General features: G+C 45.9%; 1 protein-coding gene across 2 annotated transcripts in view; it reads right to left on the bottom strand.

Moving 5' to 3' along the window:
• ASZ1 (ankyrin repeat, SAM and basic leucine zipper domain containing 1) overlaps window positions 1-24715 on the bottom strand; it is a 144733-nt gene that overhangs the window by 45132 nt on the left and 74886 nt on the right. For both annotated transcript variants that reach the window (XM_068097607.2, XM_078776200.1), the window contains exons 4-8: window positions 14504-14618; window positions 14150-14261; window positions 13454-13588; window positions 498-670; window positions 48-123 (exon numbers count right to left, since the gene is read on the bottom strand). In XM_068097607.2, coding sequence (XP_067953708.2) covers window positions 48-123; window positions 498-670; window positions 13454-13588; window positions 14150-14261; window positions 14504-14618 — 611 coding nt within the window. The remainder of the gene's footprint in view (window positions 1-47; window positions 124-497; window positions 671-13453; window positions 13589-14149; window positions 14262-14503; window positions 14619-24715) is intronic.

Here is a 24715-nt window from a genome sequence, read left to right on the forward strand (position 1 = left end):
AACTAATGCCGAAAGACGGGATGGGATGCCTGTTTAACATCCATTACCTTAAAGGAGAGAGTCAAATGCGCAAGCTGGAGCCCAGAAAGAAAATCTTGCAGATCATTTTCTTGCAGATGCTTCCTGTATAAGTCATGCAGTGGGGACTATGGTCAATCCATCCATGATATTCAAATTGATTTTATGGGCAATATAAAAAGCTTCTAGTAGTAGTTAGATAATAATATTAAAAAAAAAATTTGCCTGTGGAATCTGTGGAAATTTTTTGTCAGAAAAGGAATCTCAAATTTTCATAAAGGTTTATCAACCTCTCAAATAAATCATTGGGGAGTGTCTCACATTTTAACTGCTCATAGGAAGAAAAATAATAAAATTTAAAAAAAGAAAAAGAAAAAGAAGAGAAAAACAAGTTGACAGTCTACAATTCAAAGTATTGCAGCAACTCTATACTCATTGCAATAAAAACGGTTTTGAGAACTTCACAGAAGAATTCGCACAAGGTATTATGAGATAGCCGAATGGCTGATCTCTCGGTGGGATGGTGGAAACGTGGGTGGCCTTTCTGGATCCCAATCCCAGCAGCATCATCCCGGAGTGCATTTGGGGCCCTTTGATATCGTCGTGGGACATCTGATTCCATGGTCGATTGAAGAGGAAGCAGGGACAAAATCTGCAAATTAAGTATGTAGTCATACATTTTGTGAGAACTGTCATAATTAAAATGAAGCATCTCTAGGTGTGTATAAAATTTATCAAGGATAGGTGTCGAAAGCAGATTTGTTTAACCTTTTAAGCTGAATAGATAGGGAAGAGATTCCACCATGTGAATGTTGAATACAGGGTTAATTGTCAGAATGTCGCTGGGACTGCACTCACGACCTTTTACCAATAGATGTAAAAAAAGAAAATCTAGTACAATTTCTCTTGAAATTGTGGCCCCAGAACCAAACAATTTACCATATAAAACACAATGTCAATTTGTGTGTTTGTACTGATGTCTGTCTCTCTTCATAAGGACGAGTTGAATCTGGTTTTAAAGGCCAATCTTATTTAACATGAACGCGTGTTCACTACGGTCTATTTTTGAGGATAAAACAAACTCAAAAAACATTTTACATAAGAGTAATTATGTCTTTTCAATTGGAATTAGACGGTGGCTTGCAACCCAAGCCTCAATGGCGGTGTACAGAAGCATTTTTATTTTAATCACAATAAATACAAGGCGCAGTGAGGTGAAATTCGCTGCACATGATGTGCAACGTGCGCAGAGTAAAACGAGTGTTCATTTACGTCTGTAGGATGTCTAATAATAATAAATAAATAGCACCGCAAAGTGGGCGTAACCCCTCAGCCCATGCATGGTGGAAACAAATTTCAAGATGGCTGCCGTGGCGGCCATATTGAAAATCGCAGCGCACCCATTTTCGAAAGGAACCTTCCTCTACTCAACCCAAACACACACTGCAAAAATGGATTTAAACGGACAATCCGTTCTGCTTGAAATTGACGGAAACCAATTTCAAGATGGTTGCCATGGTGGCCATATTGAAAATCGCAGCGTGCCCATAAACGTCCCTCTACTCAACCCCAACACACACTGCAAAAATGGATTTATTTGGACAAGCTGTTCTGCTCGAAATTGACGGAAACCAATTTCAAGATGGCTGCCATGGCGGCCATATTGAAAATCGCAGCGCGCCCATTTTCGAAAGGAACCTTCCTCTATTCAACCCCAACACACACTGCAAAAATGGATTTATTCGGACAAGCCGTTCTCCTTGAAATTGACGGAAACCAAAAGTTGACGGACACCCGGACGACACCCATGACGACAATACCCCTTAGCCAAATTTGGGCTGAGGGGTGAAAAGCACACCTGACACTAAGCTGAGGCACGCTCACTTCAGACTTTGGCATGCTCACGAGGCTGCATCGTCGTACTGTTCCAACCCATCATATTTGACGGGCTTTTTACTAGTGTCCACAACGATAAACCCCCCCCCCCCCACACACGTCGCTCCACCGCCTCTGATTAATAGTAACTATCACCATTGTAATATTTGATTTTAAATTTACATTTCACAAGCCCCAGATATTACTTTCACAACACTTTTAAGAAGCACCGAAACCAGGTACGGTGTCTCCTCAGAGAGGTCTGACCTGGTACATCCGGCAGCTCTCACGTAAATAAATAGCTGGCACAAGCTCTGTGTATTTTCACGTCGCAAAAACAAGCTTTATCAAAGAGTTGGTAACCTTTACTGTTGGTCATGATGCAAAGCATCGTCTTTCCAATTGCAGACGTCCATTAAATATATCACCATGCCTGCCATGTTCACAGGAGGCACTCTCACAAGGCTCAAAGTCTATTCACTGGCAGAAATGTTCGGGAGTTTAGTTCGAACCCACCCGTCCACAGTTCGGGCTTTGCACCAACATCGTTGGGAGCTTTTGCAGTATGAGCAGCTGCAAGAACTCAGCCCTCTTAGCCTTGAGAAATTTCCCGAACTCTTTCATTGTGTAGAAGCAAACCCCTTTCTCTCAGGTAAATTCCCAAGTATTTCTGGCTTGTTTTTGAAGCTCAGTGAGCCATTTAGCTAACAATCGTCATCTTGCACACACGACCGATGTTAACCTGCCTCAATCACCATTGCTGCGAAAGGGTTCTGTGCATGCAGGCCGAAAATTCTGGGGTGGATTACGCCATTTTGAATGTCCCACGTCATTTTGAATGTCCATAATGCAATCGGTCACTGCAATACTTTGAAAAATGATGTCTTGAAAAGTTTTGTAGAGTTGTCAGGTCTTTAACCAGAAAACAAAAATCAAGTCATGAATAAGACTTGCAGTTGCAAGAGTTAATTCTCAGGGATGAAAACATGAGTTTGATGGGGGTGAGTTGCTTGAAGGATGAAGTGGGACAAATCGTTGTGGACCCAGATGGAATTAAAGGAAGATGGAAGAGATATATGGAAATACTGTTGAATGCAGAGAATGAATGGGATGACAACATAGAGAGTAACCCAGTTTTAGGACCGGCAGAGAAGATAACTGAGAAGGAAGTTGAGGAAGCGATAAAAGCAATGAAGAGTAGAAAAGCGGGAAGGCCGACAGGCATTGTGGGAGATATGTTGAAGGCAGCAGGAAGTTGGGGTGTGAAGAGAATAACAGAGATCTGTAATCTGGTGGTGAAAGAAGGCCGCATTCCAGTGGATTGGGAATTGAGTACCCTCGTCCCTCTATACAAGGGGAAAGGTGACCCTCTGGGCTGTGGCTCGTATCAAGCGATAAAGTTATTGGAGCATGGAATGAAGGTATTGGAAAGGGTATTGGAGAGGAGGATAAGGAAGAAAGTGAAGATTGAAGAAATGCAGTTTGGATTTATGCCAGGAAGAGGAACGACAGACGCGCGTTTTATTGTGAGGCAGTTGCAGGAAAAGTACATGGAGAAGAGGAAGAAGTTGTTTCTTGGGTTTGTTGATCTGGAGAAAGCATTCGATAGGGTTCCACGTGAAGTAGTGACATGGGCATTGAGAAAGTTAGGAGTGGAGGAATGGTTGATCAGAGTAGTGATGGCAATGTACAAAAGAGCGCGCACAGCTGTAAGGACGAAGGACGGGAACAGTGGTGACTTTGAGGTGAAGGTGGGAGTGCATCAGGGGACGGTACTAAGTCCACTACTATTTGTAGCTGTGATGGAGGTGCTGGCTCGGAACGTAAAGGAGGGTTTACCGTGGGAGTTGTTGCATGCAGATTATCTGGTGTTGATTGCAGAAAGTATGGATGGACTGAAGGAGAAGATGAACAAGTGGAAGGAATGTATGGAGACTAAAGGTCTGAAGGTGAATATCGGAAAAACGAAGGTGATGGCAAGTGGTAAAGCATGTGGTGAGGTGGAAAGAACTGGGAAGTGGCCGTGTGCTGTGTGCAGGAAGGGTGTCGGAGTGAATTCCATTCAATGTACAATGTGCGCCGAATGGGTTCATCAAAAATGTAGTGGTCTGAGAGGGTCATTAACCAGTGTGGCAGCTACATTCAAGTGTAAGGTGTGCACAGAGTGAGCTGCAGATGGAGGAAATGTTGAGTTGGATTTTCGAGACGGCGTGAAGCTGGAAGGTGTGAAAGCATTTTGTTACCTAGGAGACATGCTGAATGGAGAAGGTGGATCAGAATCGGCAACGGTTGCTAGAGTGAGATGTGCATGGAAGAAGTTTTGGGAACTGAGTGGCGTGCTGACGAGGAGAGGAGTGTCGTTGAAGCTGAAGGGAAAGGTGTATGCTGCATGTGTGAGAAGTGTTATGATTTATGGGAGAGAGACATGGGTAATGGACGTAGAGCAGCAACGAAGGCTGGAAAGGGTGGAAATGCGAATGGTCCGGTGGATGTGTGGAGTATCGTTGAGAGAGAGGAAGACAAATGATGAATTGCGAAAGATGATGGGAATAGAGCCTGTGATGGATGCTGTGAAGAGCAACCGGTTGAGATGATTTAGTCATGTGTTAAGGAAGGATGAAAGTGACTGGTTGAGAAGAGTGATGGAAATGAATGTAGAAGGAAGTAGAGGACGGAGAAGACCGAGAAAGACTTGGCTAAAGATGGTCGAAGAAGAAATGCGGGCAAGGGAGTTAACAAGGGGAGATGCAGAAAATAGGGCAAAATGGAGAAGATTGTCATGGGGACCGCAAGGCTAACCCCGGCTCTTGCAGGGAAAATGGCCTTAAAATGCCTGTTGTCGTTGTTGTTGTTGATGAAAACAATGCACCACCATCTATAACAAAAGTGATAGGGATAAGGACTCAAGCTCAAGATGGTAAGGAGAGAGAATTCAGGGAGGTGGCAAATCTCCTGGCTTAACAGGTGTGGTGTGTGTATGTCTGTGTGTGTCTGGTTGTCTGTGTCTGGCTGTCTGTCTGCCTGCGCTTGCCCGTGCGTCTGCCTGCGCTTGCCCGTGCGTCTGCCTGCGCTTGCCCGTGCGTCTGCCTGCGCTTGCCCGTGCGTCTGCCTGCGCTTGCGCGTGCGTCTGCCTGCGCTTGCGCGTGCGTCTGCCTGCGCTTGCGCGTGCGTCTGCCTGCGCTTGCGCGTGCGTCTGCCTGCGCTTGCGCGTGCGTCTCTCTCTGCGCGTGCGTCTCTCTCTCTGCGCGCGCGTCTCTCTCTCTGCGCGCGCGTCTCTCTCTCTGCGCGCGCGTCTCTCTCTCTGCGCGCGCGTCTCTCTCTGCGCGCGCGTCTCTCTCTGCGCGCGCGTCTCTCTCTGCGCGCGCGTCTCTCTCTGCGCGCGCGTCTCTCTCTGCGCGCGCGTCTCTCTCTGCGCGCGCGCCTCTCTCTGCGCGCGCGCCTCTCTCTGCGCGCGCGCCTCTCTCTGCGCGCGCGCCTCTCTCTGCGCGCGCGCCTCTCTCTGCGCGCGCGCCTCTCTCTGCGCGCGCGTCTCTCTCTGCGCGCGCGTCTCTCTCTGCGCGCGCGTCTCTCTCTGCGCGCGCGTCTCTCTCTGCGCGCGCGTCTCTCTCTGCGCGCGCGTCTCTCTCTGCGCGCGCGTCTCTCTCTGCGCGCGCGTCTCTCTCTGCGCGCGCGTCTCTCTCTGCGCGCGCGTCTCTCTCTGCGCGCGCGTCTCTCTCTGCGCGCGCGTCTCTCTCTGCGCGCGCGTCTCTCTCTGCGCGCGCGTCTCTCTCTGCGCGCGCGTCTCTCTCTGCGCGCGCGTCTCTCTCTGCGCGCGCGTCTCTCTCTGCGCGCGCGTCTCTCTCTGCGCGCGCGCCTCTCTCTGCGCGCGCGCCTCTCTCTGCGCGCGCGTCTCTCTCTGCGCGCGCGTCTCTCTCTGCGCGCGCGTCTCTCTCTGCGCGCGCGTCTCTCTCTGCGCGCGCGTCTCTCTCTGCGCGCGCGTCTCTCTCTGCGCGCGCGTCTCTCTCTGCGCGCGCGTCTCTCTCTGCGCGCGCGTCTCTCTCTGCGCGCGCGTCTCTCTCTGCGCGCGCGTCTCTCTCTGCGCGCGCGTCTCTCTCTGCGCGCGCGTCTCTCTCTGCGCGCGCGTCTCTCTCTGCGCGCGCGTCTCTCTCTGCGCGCGCGTCTCTCTCTGCGCGCGCGTCTCTCTCTGCGCGCGCGTCTCTCTCTGCGCGCGCGTCTCTCTCTGCGCGCGCGTCTCTCTCTGCGCGCGCGTCTCTCTCTGCGCGCGCGTCTCTCTCTGCGCGCGCGTCTCTCTCTGCGCGCGCGTCTCTCTCTGCGCGCGCGTCTCTCTCTGCGCGCGCGTCTCTCTCTGCGCGCGCGTCTCTCTCTGCGCGCGCGTCTCTCTCTGCGCGCGCGTCTCTCTCTGCGCGCGCGTCTCTCTCTGCGCGCGCGTCTCTCTCTGCGCGCGCGTCTCTCTCTGCGCGCGCGTCTCTCTCTGCGCGTGCGTCTCTCTCTGCGCGTGCGTCTCTCTCTGCGCGTGCGTCTCTCTCTGCGCGTGCGTCTCTCTCTGCGCGTGCGTCTCTCTCTGCGCGTGCGTCTCTCTCTGCGTGTGCGTCTCTCTCTGCGTGTGCGTCTCTCTCTGCGTGTGCGTCTCTCTCTGCGTGTGCGTCTCTCTCTGCGTGTGTGTCTCTGCGTGTGTGTCTCTGCGTGTGTGTCTCTGCGTGTGTGTCTCTGCGTGTGTGTCTCTGCGTGTGTGTCTCTGATTGATGCAGTGGAAACCAAATCCTTTTTTTGTACACAGTCATGGCTCATGGAAGAGCTAAGTACACTGAACAGATCAAGATGCAACAGACAAAAACAGGACACAAAACACGCATGCATGGGGTGGACAACATGGATAAGGCAGGATACCAGACTATCAAAAGCATGAGCTATGTCCAGAGAGACTGTCCTGATCTCATGTCTGACATTGAGGGCCTCCATATATTGTTTGGTGAGTAGAAGCAACATGTCCAAGGTGGAGTGACCTGGTCTGAAACCAAATTGATGATCTGAGATGATGTTGGAGAAAAGGAAGGATTTCATATCAACTGCAACGATGGATTCCATGACATTGTTGATTGGAAGCATGCGGATAGGTCTGTAGTTGAGGACACGTGAGCTGATGCCATCCGGTCTAGTATCAGAGTCAGAGACGTTTACATAAATCGCAAGGCCATTAGTAGTCAATGGGCAAATATATGGTATATGAGATTTGAACCTTGATTTGTCCCTAATCATGAGTCAGGGGTTTCTATGGAGAAAAACTAATAGGCCAACCCTGAAGTTCTTTCTCCTTCTGTGTTGCTGTTTTATGTATTCCAATTATCAATTTGCTTGTACAGGAAAACCTCACCATTCACGAGTTCAGCATTCACGATTTTGGCTGTTCGCGGGTAGCAACACTCCAGTTTACCCGGCTGCAGTGCAGTACTACTTGTGATTTACTTAAGTATTGCTTCATTTCCACTTGCAACATAATTGAGTGCATTCACAGCTTTGGCATTGTCTGTGTGTAGACATTTTCGGGTTCGCCACTCAGTTTCGGCAATGTCTGTGCATAGACTATATTCTGTCAACCTTTTGCTATTTTTTTCTGTGATAATGTACTGTTACAGTTGAGCAATAAAAGAGACCCCCTCTCGTTAATTACACGACAACATGTAGCCTGCATTAGTCAGTTATTTCTTATTAAATGTAAAGATTAGCTCCCTTTCCATTGTGTGGTAATTAAAGCATATATGCGTTGAGTTAGGCAGGATTCCAACCCCTCATATTGTGAAAGAAGACGTTGGTTCATGGGTGGGCGAGCACGGCCCACGTGGAACCTTCCAGAGGGAGGCGGGGCTGAATGAACGACTGCACATGACCAACATCGGCCAATGGTAGGCCGTGGAACCTTCCAGAAGGAATCAGGGCTGAATGACCGCACGTGACCAACATCGGCCAATGGTAGGCCGTGGAACCTTCCAGAAGGAATCGGGGCTGAATGACCGCACGTGACCAACATCGGCCAGTGGTAGGCCGTGGAACCTTCCAGAATGGCATCCCCCCCAATAAAAGTCCGTACTGATCGCAGCCCGGGCTGGTTCTTTCTCCGTGCTGGGTCGTCCTCTGTGCTGGTGGTTTTTCCATGCTGACCTTCCTCCGAGCTGGCCGTCCTCTGTGCTGGTTCTTGCTCCGAGCTGATCATTCTACGTGCTGATCCTCCTTCGTGCTGTCTACAGGAGCGATCCGTACGCCACGCGCAGGAACTGCTCTCACCCGAATCAGTGTCCGCACGTCCTTCGGGTACGAGTCTAACCGGTGTGTGATTCACCCTGTGTGCGAGTGTGCCAGGCACCTGTGTTGGGAATAGTTAGGTAATGATTTATGTTAAGCCTGCTTCTCATCCTTTTTCTGTGCTCTTTGTGAATAAAGACGTGTACATTGTATTGCCTCTCGACCTGCCGGTGTGCATCTTTTCCCCCATTGACCCAGCATCATTCGAACCGAATTTGGCTGCTCAATTAGGTCCGTAGATCACGGTGTAAAGCCGCGACCCACACCACGCGATTCGCTCGGCGCGCCTGATTGAAATAGGTGTGGGATCGCGAGGGGTTCAATACCCGGTCTTCCCGGTCACGTGGTCTCGAAGGTATTCGGATCACGGTCGATAACCCTTCTGCCCATTGTTGGGGAATTGGCGATTGGAGTTGCTCCGCAACCCACCGGGCGCGAGATTCGTCGCGGTCGACGGCCCATGGACCCGGTGTTTGTGGGGAAACGGGGTCTTAAACCCTCCCCTTCGTACGTCGACAGACACGGGATCCGCAACAATACATTCCCTTCGTCATGGAACGTAAGAGGAAAGTGAGTGATAGTACAGCGAGTGAATCAAAGGCCAAAAATGATTTTTTTTTAAACGTCATGTCATTAAGCCAGAAAGTGTCCGTGGACAGAGTGTGCCGAGCTACGCGAGATCACAAACAATCACGAGAACAAATCTTGAAACTGCCTTATTTTGTAATAATATATCAGAACAAATCTTGAAAACACAGTAGAAACTACCTTATTTTGGAAAAGGATGCAGTCAATAACATTTCTATCTAAGGAGGAGAAGTCGGCTCCTGACTTCAAGGCAGCCAAGGACAGGATAACCCTTCTCTGTGCTAACGCTTCAGAGGACTGCATGGTGAAGTCCATGTTGCTGTACAATACAATGAACCACAGGGCATTGACGGGCAAGAATAAGCACTGCTTGCCCGTTTTTGGTGAGCTAACAAAAAGGCCTGGATCACAGCTGCGATGTTCTTGGACTGGTTCCAGAACTGTTTCTTCCAAGAGATGGAAAAATACCTAACCTCCAAAGAACTGCCTTTCAAAGTGTTCCTCATCGTAGACAATGTCCTGGCCACCCAGAGAGTCTGCAGTTTGCCCATGACGATGTGCAGATGCTTTTCCTGCAATGCAACATGACTTCTCTCCTGCAGCCACCAGACCAGGGTGTGATGGCAACGTTTAAGGCTTACTACACCAGGCACACCTTCAGCCACATTCTTAATGTGGTTGAGGAAGATTCAACACTGGATGTCAGGCAGTGTTAGAAAAACTAACATTGCTGACTGTATCACAAACAGAGTCGCTTGATTAAGTCAAGCCATCAACCGCCGGTTGGAGGAAGTTGTGGAAGGAGGCGGTCAACGTTTTTTTCTGGCTTCCTATCTGTGGACGATGAATTCAGGAGGTCAGGATTGGGGGAATGGCCTGCGATGTTGGAGGGGAGGGATTCAAGGATATGGGGAAAATAGAGGCAAAAGAACTCGAGTCCCATGCTGAGGAACTGACTGAGGAGGACCTGGAGGAGCTCATCAAATCCAGTGAAGATGAAAGTGAAGATGAAACTGAGCAGGTAGAAAAACCGAGTTTTAATTTGCAAACATTGGCAGAGATCTTCAGATATGAAGTGCCTCCAACTCCACCTCTGAGATATCCGGATGACTCTCCAAAGGAACAAAAACCCAACTTCTGCCCCCTTCCCACGCCACCTCAGCTAACACCCTCATCATCATCATTATTATTATTATCGTCATACTTCTTTATCATCATCCTCATAATCATTATCATTAAAGCTGAGTACATTGCTGTGGCCAGCAGTCTGTTAACACAGACCACTGAACGTTTGGATCGAACAGGCTCTTACTCCCTTGTACTACGTCAATTAATGGCAGATTCACGTGCAGGATTGGGTGGGGGGGGGGGGGTGTGGGGGGGGAGGATGGGGGAGAAAAACGCATAATCACAATAAATAATTATTTAGAAGAGAAATAAAGAGCATCTACAGCACCACACACCAGACAATCTACAGTGCCGCACAAATGGCGGGGAGGGGTAAGTAGGGGGGGGGGGGATGGGGACGGGGGAATGGGGGGGGGGGCCGAATGAGAACAGAGCGAGGCCTTATTTGTTCTTATTACCGAGTGAGGTTGTTCACTATCACAGTGAGGATATATATTGTCGCGCAACTCCGATTAACACTAGAGTTGCGGATTGCCGATCACAAAGGCTTCAACTCCGAGGCGGAAACTCAATGGCGGATTCCAAAACCTAAAACAGCCAAGCGCGCAGAATGGAGGGGAACAGCGAGAGTCCCGCAGCCTTATCTATTTAAATTAACCACCCGGTAAACTGCGTTCAGATATATGTACAAAAATAATATAAGGGTTTATTCAGGAAAAGCACAGTAAAAGCACGCGCCAGTAATAAAATAAGGTACTAAATTGGGATCCCCCACACACAGATATCAAATACAAACAGGGGGTGTGAATAAATAAAAAGAACACGTTATGTCAAATCGTGAAATGTGGTGTGAGCTTATCTGTCCGTCGCCCTGTCTTGTTTGCCGTCCACCACGGCTCCGTTCAGCCCCGATGTACCCACGAGGCCTCGCTCCAAGCTCCAATCCTCTCGCCGCCCACGGGTTCCGTGCACCAAGCTCCAAAGCACCCAACACAGGCCAGCAGCTTCACATGAGGTCAATCCCCACACAAAGCACGAAAAGACAGGAACGGAGATAACGCAGGTGTGACTGCACGTCTCGTCCTTCCAACTCGCTTCTCAACTGCTCACTGCCAACTGCAAAACCAACTCTCGACCACGAATCCAACTGCTCTCGACTCAGGAATGTCACTCTCTACTGAACTGCCAGGGGCCAGGAGTGAACTCGTCTCAACTCAACACCAACTCGTGACTCGAACTCACTCGTGCGCACCTCGTCTCTCAACTCTCCTCGTGCTCAACCCCGAAATGGCGTCCGGCCCCCGTTAATATCCCCGGCCGATGACGTCAGCTTTGGCGCACTGTCCTGCCAATCAGAGCCTCCACCGACTAGCCGGCTCGTCCAGGGGCACGCCCACTGTGCCACTCTCACTCCCGTCCCCTATTCCTTGGTCACAGCACGTGCTATGCGAGGCGGGTAGGCCTCTCGGAGGTGCAAATGGTGGCGGCCATTATCGGCGGTGTCCTAGCCCGATTTCTTCCTATGTCATATCAGGGGGAAGGGTGTAATTTAGTGTTGTACTAAAGGTCCTAACCAAGTGTCTATGTGGTCTGTAATGCCATAAGGGACAAAGATTTGATTACCAGGTGAGACATACAAGGGCTCTACTCATTAACCCCTACACTACCTATCACCTGAATCTCCTGGTAGATTCACAGTTATACATCTTAACCCGACAAACGCCTATACATGAACTTATTACAGGAGTTGTTCCTTACCGCGACACACGAAGCATGGTACCTACTCAGATCTACTCTGCTCTACATATATCACTACCCAAATTCATAACAATATTATCGAGAAATGGGAACCGAGTGAGGCATTATTTGCTCTGGTGTTCGTCGACAAAGGAGGTGACAAAGTTGTCCACAAACAGCACGACGAACAGGTGAGGCCGGACGACGAACCAGACACATGAAGCAAGATGGACCAGGCACACAAAGCAGAAACAAGGAGGACAATGAGCAGGAAGAGGCGCCAGCGAGACGAGCAGAGAACGAACTACGTGGACGGCAAGCACCAACCGTTTTCTTTCAGGACCCAATCAAACTGTCTCACTCACTCGGAAGCTGAACTAACTCCCTCTCTGAGGCGATTTCTTCTCTCTCACGAGACAACGTAGAACCCAAAGAGCCCAAAGAACTCCTCCCCTCACTCTCCAGACAACGTCCCTCTCAAGATCCTCCCCTATCTCCCCCAAGGCTTCACACAGTGCCTCACTTAGGGTTCACAGAAGGCTTTACATACAGGTCCTTTAAGTTAAACCTTGGCTATTTATTAAACAACACACGGCACTGGCGTTGGCCTAGCGTTGGTTCACCTGGCGTTGGCTTAGCGGTTCGGGTGCCAGCTTAGGATCCTAGGATCCTGGGTTCGAATCCCGGTCGATCACTGAATTAACGCCAGGGGGGTTGACTCAGCCTGTCATCCTTCCGAGGTCGGCTAATTGAGTACCAGTTCACTGGTAATTCCCTGTTTGTCGTAAAAGGCGACAAACAGGGTTGGCGGCAGGAAGGGCATCCGGCCGTAAAACATTGCTTCAAAAAGGGGACCGAAAAACAACAACAACCACGGTGCCCGAAAAAGGCCAACCCCCGCTTGCGGAGAAAAATGGCCTCTAAAGGTGGTTTTTTTTTTTTTTTTTTTACACAGCACGAAGGAGGATCAGCACGGAGAATGAATTAAACAATGCACAGTTAAAGAAGGCAATTCTTAAGCTAACATCTCCCTACTTTATACATCAAAATTGGCTAAGCTACCTGAAACTTGGAGCATACTAACCCATACATTTCTAACTGTTCTAAAGTAACCCATACATTTCTAATAACAACACCATTTAATGCAAAGTGTTTTCACACATAATCAACAAGCTATTTCGTCATGCAATCAAAATAAAATTCAAGCACCAAAATACATAATTTTTTTAAAGTACAGAAATGAGGAATTAAAAAAAAAAATTCTTTCAAAAAGTAAAAGGATGTCGGGATAATTTGCCAAAAAGTATGTAAACAAGGTAGGGATGATCACAAAAGATTATCATGTGAAACCATCCCCACATCTTTCTTTGAATAACGGTTGTATCTGCCATTGACAATACGTCTCTCTCGATTTGGGTTCATAATCACCACAAATGTAGTGTGCGGTGTGGTGTGTGGGTGGCTCCATAACTTCACTGGTCAAATTGATCCATGGACACAATCAACATAAAAATGGATACATAACCAAATGGATACAGGGATGGACAAGCACATGCAACAATCATTCAAAGAAAGATGTAGGGATTGTTTCACATGATAATTTGTGACCATCCATCCCTACCTTATTTACATACTTTTTTTGTAGCATCCTCCTTACATGCTTTTACATTTTGAAAGAAATGTTTATGACTTGTACATTTTAAAGTACTGAATTATCTTCGATTCAATTTGTGTACTCCAGGCTTTGCTTTGATTTGGACACACAAAATTGATAGAATAAAAATGAGCAACTTCACAAGCAATGTCCCACCTTGTGGTGCCCTGCTTGCAAAATCACAGAGTGGAGGCTACGTCCTTCATTGTCCGTGTGATTGACATTAGCGCCAGCACTCATCAGTGTGCTCACAGCAGACACATGGCCTCGACTCGCAGCCCAGAACAATGCCTGTACATGGTAAGATACTGCATCACTGCTTGAAAGGGGGTGGGGGAATTGTCTCATATACGATGTATTGGTTAAGCAAAATGATCATTCACAATTGCAATTGTACCTAAGGGTTTTATCTAACTCTCCTGCACCATGCAACCTGAAGGGGGCACCAAAGGTATGGAGCTGTTTTCAATCAAATAAAGCATGAGAAACACTGTATACAAGTCCCGCAACATGCATGTTAATAAATACAGCGGATACGAATCAGATCCATGCTCATCAACTGTGATTTATGGAAAGACGTATTTTGTCTCCACCGCATCACACAAACATTTTCTTGAACGCATCCTTTAATTCGCATCATCACAACAAAGTTATTGCAGCGGCCAATCCAATGCATTTTCTCAAGGGTTGTCGGTGAAATGGTTGGAAATACATTTTTGACATTGCAAGAAGCACCACTTTGGCTTGGGTAGAAATAACTGTCACGCCTCCCCCAGAGAGAAAAATCACCATCTGCTCAGCAGACAGACTCACTGGAGAAGAATGGGTCAAATGGGTATTTCAGGGACTTACCGTCCAACCCTTACAATCAGCCTGGTTTAGGTTCACTCCCCTTCCAAGAAGTCTTGGCAGTAATTTTTCATAGCCTTCCTTGGCCACAAACAGGAAAGCAGACATTCCCTGCCTGTATGAAAAAAATATGGATCAGGATCAGTATAAATAGAGTTCATGCCTTCTGACCTCAATAGCAAAAACACAGCCTGAACGATGTGTCAACATCTCCAAATTGCTGAGTTTTCTCATAAGTTGTGAAAATTTACCACACACCTAAGCAAGTGAGCACTATTTATATAGTCATTAGAAATGACTATTTATAGTCATTAGATATTCAACATTTAGTTTGACATATACATCTTTGTTGCAAACCTGTCTGTTTTGTGAGGGCATGCCCCACTATTCAGCAAGAGCTCCGTGCAAGCCAACAGTGCATCCTGATTATTGCAGCGAGATCCACAGCATACCATGAGTGCTGTATAGCCATCTGGTAAAATAAAAAAGATGGATGTGTTACATGACAGTACCTGTTGGTTTCTGAGTAATAATGGTTTCCTGGAGAACAAAACATGCCACGCAAAAACCAATGCTAATGTTTGGTCGGGTTGTTATGCCAAGAGCTCTCAGGGAGTTCAGAATTTGTTAGAAGTGTAAACACACACATACGTACATAATGCAACAAATAATGCTGGACTTTATCCAAAGAGAACATAGCCTTAAATGGCCTTGACGACCTTCAGTTTAAGCTGGCCCACACAGTGGAGCGATTAGTCCTGGCAAGTACTTTATGATTACCTCAGTCATCAGGCCATCACCCAAGTAGTATTGGATTCTCCTCACGATAAAATGCATAACAAATGGGACATACTCGCCAACAACTTATTTTGACTTCGAATTGTCCCATCTTAGGCGCGGAGCAAGACATGCTCTGCTTCAAGGGAATTGCAAGCAAATAACGAGGGCAGTGATATCACATGTCTTTCACAATACCTGTAAGGTTTGTTTTTTTGTATACATGAATAGTTTACCACATGAGGCTCATGGAAGGCCAAAATAACAAAATGAACAGCAGACAGAGGGGAAACACCAACAGCAGAGCTAAAGGCCAAGACAAGGGGAGTCAGCCAAACAATGGGTGGAGGGAGGAATTGGGGGGGCAGGGGGGGGATAGGTGGACAAGATGGATACAGAAAGGAACTTGCAGGAGGGAAATTTGGAAGGAAGATGGATTGGGGTGGGAGTTAACGAGGGTAGAAAAGATCATCAAAGATGCCAAGCGTGAAAATTGGGAAAAACTGGAGAAGAACATCATGAGTATGAATGCTAAAGAACTCTGGCAGGGTCTCCACAGGATCACTGGTTACAAGCCGAAGTTGAAATCTCCAACGAATGACGACGACGACAAACAATCATTTTTACAGCCGATTTGATCGCCCGGTGAGCACAGCAGCAACCACGGAGGAAGGATCTCCTCAAGCTTTTCTGATCTCTTGAAATGACACTGCGTGTTCTGATGAACTTCAAGGTCAGGAAAGTGACTGGTCCTGATGGTATCAGCCCAGGTCTGCTGCGGTCTTGTACTGATGAACTGTGGCCCATTCTAACTGGTCACTTCAGCTTTGTAAGATTCCCTGTGTTTTGAAAAAGTCCATAATTATCCCTGTGACAAAGCGTTCCCCATTGAGTTGCCTAAATTATGATAGACCAGTTCCACTCACATCCATCATTATGAAATCTTTCAAACGTCCAGTTTTACTGTTCCTGAAATCTGTTCTTCCTGCTTCACTTGAGGCCAACCCCTGCTCTGCGGGGAAAAATGGCCTTTAAAGGTGGTTCTGCTTTTTCTTTTTCTGCTTCACTTGAACCTTACCCGTTTGCTTATTGCTGTTTTACTCGCTCTCAATCACGTGTTAAAACCATCTAGGTGAAAGTACATCTACCTATGCCAGGTTACTTTTCTTAGATTTTAGTCCTGCGTTCAATACCATTTCACGTCACTTACTCCATTTTAAACTCGATCAATTTGGTCTTGATGGTTCCATTTGTAACTGGATTTTGGATTTTCTTTTAGACAGACCACAGGTGGTCAAAATTGGTTTGAAAATTTCTCAGACGATCATTCTGAACACCAGAGCACCTCAGGGCTGTGTTTTATCCCTGATGTTATATTCATTGTTCACATGTGATGGGTCGCATCATCTGATAGCTCACTGGTGGTGAAATTTGCAGACGACACGACCGTTTCCGGCCTGATTCTCAACAGTCATGAAAAAAGTGATTACCGTAAGTAGAAACACTTGTGGAATGTTGTTCTTCAAACAATCTCCAACTCATCGTCGTAAAGACAAAGGAAATTATTGTTGACTCCTGGAAAAACAAAACTCCCATTCAATCCTTGGTTATTCATAATGCTGAAGTTGAGATTGTCACTTTTAAAATTTTAGGCATACATATTTCTAATGACCAAGTGGGAGATAAACACCCGTCATGGTGTGTTAAGTGTTTGTCTCATCAGTGTGTGTGTGGTGTAGGTGTCAGGTCTATTACGAGCCTGAGCCCAAGTATAACATAAAATATTTTTAAAAAGGAATTCAAATGAAGGGCAGGGTGGGGGAATACAAGACGAGACGAGTGCAATCAAAGCCAAACTGTGCTGGATTCAAACAACTTCACACTCGAGACAAATATGTCAGCTACAATTATACGACTCCGTGCAATAATGACTAGAGCGGCACTCCTCGACGTCGCCCAATATGCCTCCGCCCACATTATAACATCATTATACATACTTGCGCCAAGCAAGTTTGATTTAAATCAAGTATCACAATTTTACCTGAGATGACCTCTGATGCCGAAATATAATCAGTTCATCCTTGCATCATAATATATACTGATACCAAGTTTGATCAAAATCCCATCACTGGTTCACAAATTAGTGCATATCAGAATTTTTACCTAACAGAATATCTGACCATTAACTTATTGACCCCATAATCTAAAAACATTTCATCTTTGCATCATAATACATACTTGTACCAAGTTTGACTTGGATCCCTTTAGCCATTCTTAAGTTATTGCCGCAACGAAAACCCCCTCACGAACGGACAGCACATCCCGAAAAACAAAATGCTTTCGCGACGGAGGCGTAAAAAAAAAAAAGACCGATGGTCCAACAACAGTGTAGCCAGGCTTGGATCTGCTGAGGGGAGGATCTGCTGTCCCCCTGTCATGTGACCAGATCCTCAGCTACGATTGGTGGACGTTTGTAAGGGACATACATACACTGTTCTAGACCAGAATACAATACACATACATACACTGAATGACTATATGAATGATCGTTTTAAGGCCATTTTCCTCGCTAGAGCAGGGGTTAGCCTTGCGGGCCCCATGACAATCATGGTTCCCTGTTTGAGGCAATGTTTTTATGGCCGGATGCCCTTCCTGACGCCAACCCTTGGTCACACTCTTAGGATGCGCGGGGATACGGTGTACCTATTCTAAATCGGGGTACACCGTGATCATTCATCCCAGCAAGCCGGTACTCAATTTGCCGACCTCGGAAGGATGACAGGCTGTCAACCCCCCTGGCGTTAATTCAGCAATGACCGGGATTCAAACCCAGGATCCTAGGATCCCAAGCCGGCACCCTAACCGCTAAGCCAACACCATACACTGTTCTAGTAAAAAAAAACTAAAAAAAAACGCTTGACCCAACATATGACACAACAAGCTATTTCATCTGAGGGTGCAGTAAACAATGCTGGATTTCCACTTGTTGTACTTTCAAATTGGCAATTTTATGGGGGTTGACACAGGTACAAAGAAGACCACTTGGCAATGATTGTAGATAGAGCATTGTTAGTGTTGGCCCATTTTCTTTAAAGCAAAACATCTTTGTAAAATAACGTCACGTGTTCAAATATGTTTTGTCTTAAGGGTTTGAAATAAGTGCACTTGAAAAACGGCATGCATGATGCAGCAACATCAACCAACTCAATTTACTCAAGAGCAATTTTTGACGGTTCTCATGAAAATCTATTAGCTGAAGAGTCAACATAACTGGCTTGTGCTTCTGGGAGGCTATCTACATATTATGTAGGAGGGGATAACGCAAATGAGGAAATAAAACTGACAAGAGAAGTGGGAGGAAGGGAGGGAGAGGGAGGATTTGGAAGAAAAATGGAATGATGCTGGGAGGAAATGTGGAGTTTGGGCGGTGGAGGATGTGGGGTGGAGGGTGTGGAGAGGGTGGGAAGGGTTTATGGTGTGATTTCTGCTGTTGCATATGTAACAAGCAGATGGGCCATTTGGCAAACATCTCCATAAAAGGAAACAGTGGAATGGCATTGGCTTTTACGACAAATTATGCTGCAAGTTATGATTTGCAAGAATGTAGCAGCGAAACACCAGATGATACATACAAATGTACACATTTATATAAGTAATGCATTTCCAGATTCATAACTATACCACAGAGGCTCACTCATAAACACCTTTGAATTGGCAGCGTGGCCATCTAGTAGAGAAGTAAAGCTCATCTTGCTCTAGAATTCATCACGGAAATATAATCAAAATTAGTTTACAAGAAAGGCTCAAAAATACTTGTTTCCTCACAATGGAGCGTTTCAACTTTCAGATCATCTTACTTTCAGCCATCATTATTTGCAATACCAGCCAGGTTCCTTCAATGGTATAGAAAAATGCTGGTGCATTCGGAAACAGCTGGGATGCAGGACAATTTTGTCAAATAAAAGACTTGGTAGATAGTTGAATCAGAAAAGCTGATCAATCACAAGTAATCTTTTTTTTCTCCTTCTCATCTCTCACACAACATCTTCAAACTGAATCTTAATCTATATATATAAAAGAAAGTTTTTGTTTGTTTGTTTGTCTGCGCAAGCTAATCTCTTGAACGGTGAAAGATAGGAAGAAACCTCCAATACAAAAAATGTCGGGACGGGCCCCGGGAAGGTTATAGGCTAGGTGGCGAGGCCGGTCGAGGCCCACCCACCTCTACCGGGCTGGGCCCATTTCGCAATTAAAAGGTGAGCTGAATTATAGCAGTCAATCTTCTACGGCCGCGAGTAAAAGCTGAATTATAGTAGTAAATTCATTCAAAAAGAACCCGGGCAACGCCGGGTGCTTTCGGCTAGTTATATATATAAAAGAAAGTTTTTGTTTGTTTGTTTGTTTGTTTGTTTGTTTGTCTGCGCGCGCTAATCTCCTGAATGGTGAAAGATAGGAGGAAACCACTGACACAAAAAATGTCGGGACAGGCCGCGGGAAGGTTATAGGCCAGGTGGCGAGGCCGGCCGAGGCCGCCTCGGCTGAGCTGTGCCCATTTCGCAATTAAAAGCTGAGCTGAATTATAGTAGTCAATCTTCTACGGCCGCGAGTAAAAGCTGAATTATAGAAGTAAATTCATTCAAAAAGAACTAAAAATGTCGGCATGGGCCCCGGGTAGGTTATAGGCTAGGTGGCGAGGCCGGTCGAGGCCACTTCGGCCGGGCTGGGTCCATTTCGCAATTAAAAGCTGAGCTGAATTACAGTAGTCAATCTTCTACGGCCACGAGTAAAAGCTGAATTATAGTTGTAAATTCATTCAAAAAGAACTTAAAATGCCGGGACAGGCCCCGGGAAGGTTATAGGCGAGGTGGCGAGGCCGGCCGAGGCCGCCTTGGCCGGACTGGGCCCATTTCGCAATTAAAAGCTGAGCTGAATTATAGTAGTCAATCTTCTACGGCTGCGAGTAAAAGCTGAATTATAGCAGTAAATTCATTCAAAAAGAACCCGGGCAACGCCGGGTGCTTTCGGCTAGTTGAATATAAACGCTTCTTTCTTTAAAAGGATTATAAAACACTAAAATGTTTCACTTGCCTTATTTCTAAATAAGGAGTATCCCACGTGTTCTTCTTCGTCACCATGATCTAAATACAGTGCATTCAGAAAGTATTCAGACCCCTTCACTTTTTCACATTTTGTTATGTTGCAGCCTTATGCTGAAATCGTTTAAATTCATTTTTCGATCATCAATCTACACTCAATACCCCATAATGACAAAGAGAAAACAGGATTTTAGAAAGTTTTGCAAATTTATTAAAAAGAAAAAACTGAAATATCACATTGACATAAGTATTCATACCCTTTGCTATGACACTTGAAATTTAGCTCAGGTGCCTCCCATTTCTCTTGATCATCTTTGAGATGTTTCTACACCTTGATTGGAATCCACTTGTGGCAAATTCAAATGATTGGACATGATTTGGAAAGGCACACACACCTGTCTATATAAGGTCTCACAGCTGATAATGCATATCAGAGCAAAAACCAAGCCATGAGGTCGAAGGAACTGCCTGCAGAGCTCAGAGACAGGATTGTGTCGAAGCACAGATCTTGGGAAGCCTACAAAAAAAAATTCTGCTGCATTGAAGGTTCCCAAGAGCAGAGTGGCCTCCATAATTCTTAAATGGAAGAAGTTTGGAACAACCAGGACTCTTCCTGGAGCTGGCCGCCCGGCCAAACTGAGCAATCGGGGGAGAAGGGCCTTGGTAAGAGAGGTGACCAAGACCCCGATGGTCACTCTGGCTGAGCTCCAGAGATCCTGTGTGGAGAGGGGAGAAACTTCCAGAAGGACAACCCTCACTGCAACACTCCACCGATCTGGGCTTTATGGCAGAGTGGCCAGACGGAAGCGAAACAGTTCAATCTTGGTTTCATCAGACGACATAATTTTTTTTCTCACAGTCTGAGAGTTCCTTAGGTGCTTTTTTGCAAACTCCAAGCGGGCTTTCATGTGTCTTTCACTGAGGAGAGGCTTCCGTCTGGCTTACTTATGGTACTGTGTACATAATTACAACTCACAAAAGAATAGAACAATATTTTTAATTTCCAACGTCCATTCAATTACCGGTATAATTTTTTTCATTAGTAGAATAGCTTCCGAACTTGCCAGACATTAAAATCAACACAATCAGCGAGTACGCTAGTACTCTCTATGTCGGATGGCACGGGAAAAAACGTCGGCCCCATCTGCTACATGCAAAACTAAAGTTGGATTATCTTCTTTAAAAACTCCCTTAGGCGACATATGAGAGCCTACCTGGTCTGTTCAGTTGATTGTTGAGGTCGGGATCACTTTTCAGTTCTCCAGACCAAAGCAAAAGCAAAATTAAGCGAAAAGCAGGATCGCTCAAACCTGGGATTTCATCTTCTTATTAATAATAATAATAATAATAATAATAATAATAATAATAATAATAATAATAACTAGAACGGGCACTCGGTAGAGCGCATACCTTCGCCGCAGCTACTGTTCTGTACTTGGCATGGGAGTGTAGGGAACAGAACAACAAAAATACGATTTTGACCTTTTCGTGACCTTGACCTTGACCTTTGACCCGATTGCTCCCAAAATCTAATCAAATGTGTCCCGTATAATAACCAATCATCCCACCAAATTTCATGCAATTCGGTTGAATACTTTTTGAGTTATGCGAATAACATACACACACACACACAGACATACAAATAAATACACAGCGATCAAAACATAACCTTCCGCTTTTGCGAAGGTAATAATCTTCTTCAGATGGCATATTTCCAAGCAGCCTCTATCAATGGCAATGATTCTGCTACCATTCGATAGAGTTTTACTTCCTGCAACATCCTTTGGTATTATAATTCCCGTAGCTTGAAAGAATTCTTCGAATTGGACGGAAAACGACATTCCTATATAAAAAAAATGGGACTGGGGTAGGCGTGGCTATGACTGACAGCTTGATGGGGGCGGAGACGCCAGACAAAAAGGCCTCAGTGTCGGCGTTATGCGTGATAATGTTACGTGGCATCAAATAATATCAGCAGAAATATTATGTCTCGGGAAATGCCTTGTTTCATTGTTACATTTATGAAAATAAAATAATAGCGAGGTAGTACTATACAGTATACACTGCACATGGGACACGTGATCACAAACCCTCTAGTCGCGGGTCAAGGTAAAATCAAACCATGTGATCAATAAACCTTCTCGAGTCACGGTTTCTCGGCACCAGATTCGTTACGTCGGCGCATCACTGATGGCGTCGTATAAACAACCTGAACAAGGAATCCACGGGAATTGAATCGACTATAAATGGAGTGGTGTGTGCGTGTGTGGGTCATAATTTTCACGTCTATTAATGAATTACTTACTATTCAAATGTGCCTTTTAACCCTTTGGACTGCTGAGACCCCTTAGACCTTGGAAGACCCTTTAACACTTGACCCAAAAGACCCCCTAGGACCTAAAAGACCCAGATGAACCAAATCACCCAAAAGTTCCTGATGACCAAAATCACCCAAAAGTCCCCAAAGACCCAAAAGTCCTTGATGACCTAAAAGACTCTTAAGGACCCAAAAGTCCTTGATGACCCAAACTACCCAGATCACCCAAAAGTCCCGAGTAACCAAAAAATCCAGATGACCCAAAAGTCCCCGAAGACCAAAAAGACCCAGATGACCCAAAGTCCCTGACACCCAAGAGTCCTCAAAGACCCAAAAGTCCCCAAAGATCCAAAAGTCTCCAATTAAAATTTGGTCCGATGGACCAACGGGCCCCCTAGTTTAATAAATATTTGAACTGACATTATGTGTTCCTTTCATCTTTGTTTTGGCATACTGCATCGTCTGGAGTGGTCAATGGTCAATTAATTGATATTTAAATATAAAGATCCTAGTTCCCTTATGTCTATGCCCTATTAGTATTACCTATGGCTACTGGGGTTGGGGATTTGGGAGAGGGAGGTGGAAGCAGGGGGTGGAGGGGGAACAATTATGTTATTTAAAATAAAAAAAAAATTATGCCAGACACCCTCAGTACACCACTGGTGAGCACATCTATAAAGTTTGTGCTACAACATTTGTAAATCAGTAGTAGAACATCATCTACTCAAATAGTATAATAATTATTCAGACGGTGTGCATTTCTGAGCTGGGCCTCTCTCAATGGCAATGACTGGAGTTTTACTTGGTGCAGAATCCTTTGTTATAATTTGTTTCTCCAGTTCATTTATACAGTTAAATATTTACAGATACTCTCTGAGAGTGTGTTCTCTCGTACTCAACCAACGCCATCGTAGTTTGACAAGGCCACGCCCATCCCCACGCTTACTGATCAACCCTGAACCTTGCTATGCGCATGCGCAGATAAGAAAGCATGTCATGTGTACAGTGTGTTTGACCAACGTCTTTCTGATGATTTATGGTCTACTCAAGTATTACCAAGGTCTTCTGATTTACCAGAACCAGGATTTGGATACGACAGATAAATACTTATATCTTGTCTTGATAAAGTTCTTCATTGAAGTTAATTTTACAAAACTATTATCAGAGAGTGCGTTGGCACTGTCGACTCTACGTACCAACGTCGGGATGACGTGGATAAAAAAAAAAAATGTCGGCCAACCCACTGATACAAAACAACGGTTGGAGTATCTTTTCGTCCTCTCATAGTCGTTTAGAGGACATTTGTATTTCGAGTGTATAAAAAGTTTTAATGACACTTCAAGTGAACAAAACAGTAAAACCCACGAGTGTGTTTCACGTGTCCGGCCGTGCATAAATTCCTCGAGAGGCTCCGCCCCTCCCCTCTGTCCCTGCCCTATTGGTTAGAGGGAAACCACACCAGTTATTTTGGGCATTTCAAAGTGCAGGTCCTTGTGTGGCCTGAGGCTGGATGAAGACATTACTCTTTGAGAAACGAGCAATAAGACAGAGCTGCAAGACACAGTCAGGGTTACGTAAGACAATATAGGAACATGTGCAGTGTTTGACATTGCTGACTAAGATATCTTGGCACTTTTGCTCCAAGATTGGGTATCCTCTGAGTACCATATACCATTAGGGCGGGTCATACTCAGGTGCCAAAATCAATCTGAAGGAAATCCTAACATGAGGGGTGTCTATATTATGTGTTTTTTTATGGGGAATTCAAATACGAGTTTATTTTTTGGATAGGATAACTCAAACCTACATCAATTTGTATTTCTAAATTGCCAATTTTACCCTTTCGAACCCCTTTATAAGATATTAAAAGATATAAGGGAAATCATTCATATTGACACAGCCAAATCAAATGTACATAATTATTAACAGGTGAACTGTATGTATATCACTGGTTACAATTACAAAGACCAATCTCCTTACTTCTTGAACTTTACCAGGTTGCACAAGTCCTGCTTTGACTCATTCTTGGACATCAGCCTCCTGCTGGTCTCCTGAGCCCTGATGCCTCCATCCCTCTTTACCTGTGAGAAGTACTTTGCAGAAGCCTCGGTCACCATTTTAACAACCCTCTCAATGCTTTGTGTGTGGCAAAGCCAGTTGAGCACCTCCATGGGGGTGTTGATGAAGTTCTTCACCTCCGAGGTGCTTAGGGAGCAGGTGAGAGGTGGCTCTGACACACCTTCCGACCAGCTGATCAAGTTACCAATGCTGGAAGCATCACAGTTGATGTCAGGTGTCTTTCTGGTCCTGACAGAGGAGTCCCCCAGCTGAGTGTCTGGGCCCCCCTCTCCCCTGATGGCCAGGATTCTCTCCACCCCC

The sequence above is a fragment of the Myxine glutinosa genome, chromosome 4 (genome assembly GCF_964187855.1).
Source record: "Myxine glutinosa chromosome 4, kmMyxGlut1.1, whole genome shotgun sequence".
Lineage (NCBI taxonomy): Eukaryota > Metazoa > Chordata > Myxini > Myxiniformes > Myxinidae > Myxine > Myxine glutinosa.